Source organism: Octodon degus, unplaced genomic scaffold (genome assembly GCF_000260255.1).
Source record: "Octodon degus isolate 3935 unplaced genomic scaffold, OctDeg1.0 scaffold00305, whole genome shotgun sequence".
NCBI classification, from domain to species: Eukaryota; Metazoa; Chordata; class Mammalia; order Rodentia; family Octodontidae; genus Octodon; species Octodon degus.
In genome coordinates, this window is record NW_004524881.1 from 336,400 (window position 1) to 342,416 (window position 6,017).

Here is a 6,017-nt window from a genome sequence, read left to right on the forward strand (position 1 = left end):
GAGAGAGAGAGAGAGAGAGAGAGTGAGTTTGAGACAAGGTCTTGCTATATAGTTCAGACTGGTCTTGAACTCACTGTGTAGCGCAGGCAAATTAGGACATCCTTTCTGTCTCAGCCTCCCAGGTATTTATAGGATTCTGTTGTAGATGTTGCGCTCTGTCCTCATGTATACTTGCCAGACATAAAACTAAGAAGTTTTGTAAGGAGAGAATAATGCTTAGTGACAGCATTTGTTGGATTGTGTTGAGAAAACTGATGAATTCTGGTGAGCTCTCCTGTTTGGGGCAACCAGTGGCATGGAAAAATTACTGAAATTTGATGTTTTTGATGAGAGTTCAAACATTACAGACTAAAATTAGATTGCGAAGAAATCATAGAACCTACAAAGCATTAATCTAATATTAACAGTCTTGTAAGTATCTTTTGATGGATGGTAGTCTGTTATTTACAGTGCAGCTCTGAAGTTAGTATTTATGATTACTTTAGATGAAATTACGATGAGCCTCCCCATCAAATTGTGAAAGAGCTGAGACAAGTACTAAGTAACAAAATTGGAAAATTAGAACATCTTGGCAAAATACAACTGTGTATGAAATCTAATAAGATAACTTTTGCTTTTAAAGAAAGAATACCCTTGATTCTAAACAAGGATGTATATTCCCCCACAAAGATCCTCCTCCTACACACACACACTAAAGTGGGGTAGAGGCGGATGGAGTTGGCCTCACAATGAACTTGAGAAAATCTTAAAAGTTTAGTTGGAGCTGGGTCTGGTGGCACATGTCTGTAATGATAGCACTCTGGAGGCTTAGGCAGGAGGATCACTCCCTGCCTGGGCTGCTTAATGAGTTCAGGGCCAGCCTGAACTATATATTGAGATCCTATCTCAGCAAAAAAGTTTAGTTGATCATAAATTTTATCAGAATTGAAAGTGTAGAATTGGAGAGCCAAAAGGTCACATGAGGAACAGTTTCTCAACTGTGAAAAAGATGAATCAGTGAGCTTGGTAGCAGCCTTCAAATATTTAAAGGATTGACTGTGAAACCAGTTTCATTTGGGTGTTTTGTTTAGTTTGTGGTTGTATGCTTTTGTTTTTGACCCATTTAAACTTAAACTGTGTGGAGTCCCTCTTCTATCTGTAGTTTGTGCTGTGGGCACCGTGTGTAACAAAAAGTTGATACTGGCAAATATGATCTCAGAGGAACTTAAGTTAATTAGGAAGACAATGGAAAACTGCTCTCAAGGAAAAAGAAATGACATCTAACTAGAGAGAGAATCAAGAACTGATGGAAGTTTGCTTGTCTTATGACAGATATTCTTTTTGTTCACTTACCTTTTTTTAAGTTAAGATAATATTTCACGTTCACTATAGAAAGGTTGAAAAAAACTCCAAAGTTTAAAGAAGAAAAATACGAGTTCTGTGGTATGCAACTGTAACTCCAGCACTGAGGTGCCTGAGGCAGAGGAGTGCCACCATAAGTTCAAGGCCATTTTGAATTACAGAGTGAGACCCAGACTCAAAACAGAAAAAGAGAGAATCATAAGCCAGTTAAATGAAGTAGTCTATCAGTAAGTAGGTGGAGTATGTGGTATAGCAGGAAAGAGGATAGTTATCTCAAATTGGGGAAGAATATGGAAATTAAAAGAGGTTTATTTGTTCATATTTTAAATTTTATGAAAAACATGTTAATTTTGGACAGTTAAAGACATTCCAAAAATCACAACCTGTAGCATATAATAAAAATACATAAATAGTTGAAAACTTTTGTTGTTTTGAGGTGGAGACTTGCTATATAGTCCAGATGTGCCTTGAACTGATGGCTCTTCTCCTGCCTCAGCCTCCCAAGTGCTGAGCAGCTTGAAAACTTTAGTTATAGTAGGTTTTTTTTCTTTTAATTAATTAATTAATTAATTAATTTGTGTGTGTGTGTGTGTGTGGCCAGCTCAGCCCACCACGGGGCGGGGCTGGCTGGTATGTGGTGCTGGGGGATTGAACCGCGGTCCCTGTGCTTTGCTAAGCTTGTTCTAAGTGAGTGCTTTAGACCACTTAGCCATCTCACCAGCCCCTATAGTAGGTTTATAATAGAAGACAGCAGTTCCCTGCTCCAATTCCTTCTGTCCCTTCTCTCTGGAAGTTAACTTTCTTGAACTTTTGTCTCGGTTACTTTTCTTTTGCTGCTGGGACAAAATATTTGATAGCTAAAATTAAGATTTCAGTCCATACTTGGCTGACTCCAAGGCAGAGACAAGTACATGGCAGAGGGCAACAGTTCATGGTGGCAGAAAACAGCTGGACCAAAAAGGGAGGAACAGAGAGGCAGAGAGCAAGCTCTTCTTCCTTCCTTGTATGCCTTTAGACTGTCTCAGGGTGGGGGTAGCACTCACACCCATAATCCCAGCATTGGATCATAAGTTAATCACATACTCTAGAAGCCTGCCCCATGACTGCATGAGGCTTTGGGGAAAGTCTAGACAAAAACCATAACAATTTGTCACCTGTTTCTCTTGTTAATTAAGATCACATTTTCAAGTAACTTGTTCTATTGCTGTATTTTGGTATATAGTTTTAGGTATCTGGTGCTCCTGCTGTTAAATGTAAAGATAAGGCTCTCATTTTAAAACCTAACATTCACACTTGGTCTTATCCTTCCAACATAACCTTTTCACAATGTTTTTGAAATCTTTATATTTGGTATCTTAACTGTTAGGTAAATCTTGTGATAAATTACTTTCTTGTAGAATTTTTTTTGTGAAATTGCCTTTTTAGTTGTTTAGCTTTCAAGAATAAATCTCTTTTCATATTCTTTAGCAACTTCTCAATATAGTTTTTTTTTTATCACAAACTTCTCAAATCCATAAGTTTGTTTCATTATTATTTTTTAATCCAGAAACATCTCTCTTGAACTAAGTTGTCTGCCCTGATGTAGGCTGTTACTTTTTAGAGGACCAGTAACTCTTCTGAGCTTTTTAGATCAAATGCTGACCAGTAGAACTTTCTGCGTTGAAAGAAAGATTCCTTTTCTGTGTTGTCCATTATAGTATCTGTTTTAGCCACATCATTGAAGTAGAGCTTTAGGTCTATTTTTAACAATTCAGTTCAAATTTAAATAGGCACCTGTGAACATACAATTTTTTCCCTCCATGCTGAGGGTTAAACCCCGGGGTATAGCTCAGTGGTATACCCCCAGACCTGAAGCACAGTTTGAGATTGTTACATTGTGAAGAAGTGGGAGTAGATTGGATTTAATTAATGGCGAACAACTGTTTCAAATGAAAAACTAATGGCTATTTTTTAGGAGGAATTTTTAAGACAAAGATTTCTAAACATTCCCAGTATTAAAAAGCAACTGTGCTGGCCAAATAGCTCAGCAGATTAAAGCACCTGCAAGCAGGCACAGGGGCCAGAGGTTCGATCCCCGGGCCTGCCTTTCTGGCCCTACCGCCAGGGCTCCCTGAGACAGCAGTTGAGACTGAGCGTGTGGTGGCATGCCTGTAATCCCAGCTCTCGGGAGGCTATAAACAGGCAGATCACTACGAGTCCGATCTAGTAGTGAGATCCTGAACATCCTGCAGACCCTTCCTTAAAATGCAAAAGAAAATAAAAATAAAAGTAAAAAAAAAAGCAATGACTTAAACTTTTGGTAGTAATTTTTCAGAGTTCGAGGGTTCTCTTATACAGCTTTGTTTTTGTTCTCTTTGTGACTGAATCTCAGATTTAAAATGAGAGTATTTTAGATAACTGATTATTATAATACTTTAATATATTTTAAAGGGTTGTAAAGTCTTATATTGCCTTATAACATTTTTATTTCGCCTTGTGAATTGTTTAATAAATATCAGCATACTTTATGTGTATATGATCTTATAATTAAGTAATAAGCTTTATTAATATTTGACTTTATAGGTAGTTGCATCAAACTGGGTGACAGGCAGATCCAAAGGATATCATGAAGTTTCCAGTCCCTTTGGAAAACCACAGATTGTCTTTTTTACTGGAAAAGGCAATCTCTAGAGAAGCCCAGATGTGGAAGGTGAATGTGCCGAAAATGCCTACAAATCAGGTAATTTCTTTCTTTCTTTAGATAAATGAATTTTATTAGAAATAAGTGTACTACTGCATACATAAAGTAATAGTTTCTTGACACGGTTCTAGAGATATGTATTGTGGACATGTATTTATTTGAGGAACATCTATTTGATTCTTTTAAAACAGAAGAGTTAACTGTTTAGTTGGCTTGGTTTTTTAAAATTTTATTGAGAAACAGCATTGAGACAGTTTCAAAACTGATTAGTAGGACAGTTTCAGTAATTAACACATTGCATAATGTTGTCTTCTAGTTGGCTTGTTTTATCTGAGTTACGATTTTAGAAAGATAATAAAGTTCTTTCACCACTTTTTTCATAGTCTATTACTGATAATTGTAAATTGTGAGGTGGAACATCTTCATACCATTTTATCTTGTTAGCTTAATTATGTACGTTTTTTGCAGTACATAATGATTATGTTCATCGTGGAGAGCTGATACATAGACATAACACATCTTAATTCTTTTAATGTCCCCTCATCCACTTTTCCTTCCCGTCTCTTGATCAAAGATCTACCCCATGTTCAAAGATCTATCTGCCTGTTTTCCTATTACCTGCTTTTTATTTTGCACCTTTATTTATACTTTGGGTTTCTCATATAAAAGAAACAACACAGTACTTAAGTTTGTGTATCTGATTTATTTCACTTAATTTTATGGTCTCAAACTGCATCCATTTTTCTGAAAATGACTCACTTGGTCTTTATTGCAGTTTAGTACTCTACATTGTGTAAATGCTACATTTTCATTCTCCAGTCATCTGTTGATGGGCATATAGGGAACTTCCAAAATTTAGCTATCATAAGTTGTGCTGCTATAAACATGGCTGTGCATGTAACACTGTAATAGGATGCCTTTAACTCTGTTGGGAAGATACCTAGAAGGGAAGTAGGTGAGTTGAATGGAATTTCTAGTTTTAGTTATTTGAGGTCTTTCCATACTCATTTCCATTGTGACTGTACCATTTACATTCCTATTAAGAATATAGAAACATGTCACATACCAACCTTACCCCTGTACCCTTGCATACTTTTGTTATTTGATTTCTTGATGTGGTGTGAAGGAATCTATAGCCATTCTTTTGGGAGTAAGATAGAATCTCAGGGTTGTTTTTACATTGAATTTCCTTAATGGCCAGAGATGGGAAACATTTTTTTCATGTATTTGTTGGCCATTTCTACTTTTGAGACATGTTTATTAATTTCTCTTGCTCATTTTTTGACAGTTTTTTTATTTGGGGGGATGTTATAGTAATTTTTATACAAGATTCTTTTATATGTTAATATAAGTTCTCTATCAGGAGTAGCTGGCAAAACATTTTTCCCATTCTTTATGTTGTCTCTTCAATCTGTTTTTTGCTTTGCTGCACAGATTTTAATTTGATGTAATTGCATTTGTAGATTTTTTTTAAATTTTATTTATGTGGGGGGGGGCAGCTCAACCCACCAGGGGGTGGGGCTGACTGGCATGTGATGCTAGGGGATTGATCTGCAGTCCCTGTGCTTTGCTAAGCTTGTTCTAAGTAGGTGCTTTAGACCACTGAGCCATCTCCAGCCCCATAGATTCTTTTTTTTTTTCAATTATTTTATTGAGAAACAAATAGCAATGAGACAGTTTCAAATCAAGTCGGTAGGACAGTTTCAATAATTCACACATTGCATGCATTCTTCCTAGTGGTTAATTGCTGTACAAGATGCGGACATGATATCCTATTACAAACACCATTGGAACAAATCCCTCTATTCATTAAGAGAATGTAACTATATATCTATCCTAACCACTTTGAATACACAGATACAAAATGGAAATTCATCTGTGTCCCCTTTTCTTCTTAAGTTCTGTTATTTGAATATTATAGGTGTGTAAACTCAGCAAAATACTCTAAAAGAGTCCAGTAGCCCATAATAGTATTGGGTCTTCCGCTTGATTCGCA

The 6,017-nt window shown here is 36.4% G+C and overlaps 1 protein-coding gene across 6 annotated transcripts in view; it reads left to right on the plus strand.

The window, feature by feature from the left end:
* The window catches only part of Ccni (cyclin I), a 70,816-nt gene that overhangs the window by 11,358 nt on the left and 53,441 nt on the right, over positions 1–6,017 (plus strand). For all 6 annotated transcript variants that reach the window (XM_023707667.1, XM_023707668.1, XM_023707666.1 and 3 more), the window contains exon 2: positions 3,904–4,060. In XM_023707667.1, the coding sequence (XP_023563435.1) occupies positions 3,947–4,060 (114 nt within the window). In that variant the 5' untranslated portion in view covers positions 3,904–3,946. The remainder of the gene's footprint in view (positions 1–3,903; positions 4,061–6,017) is intronic.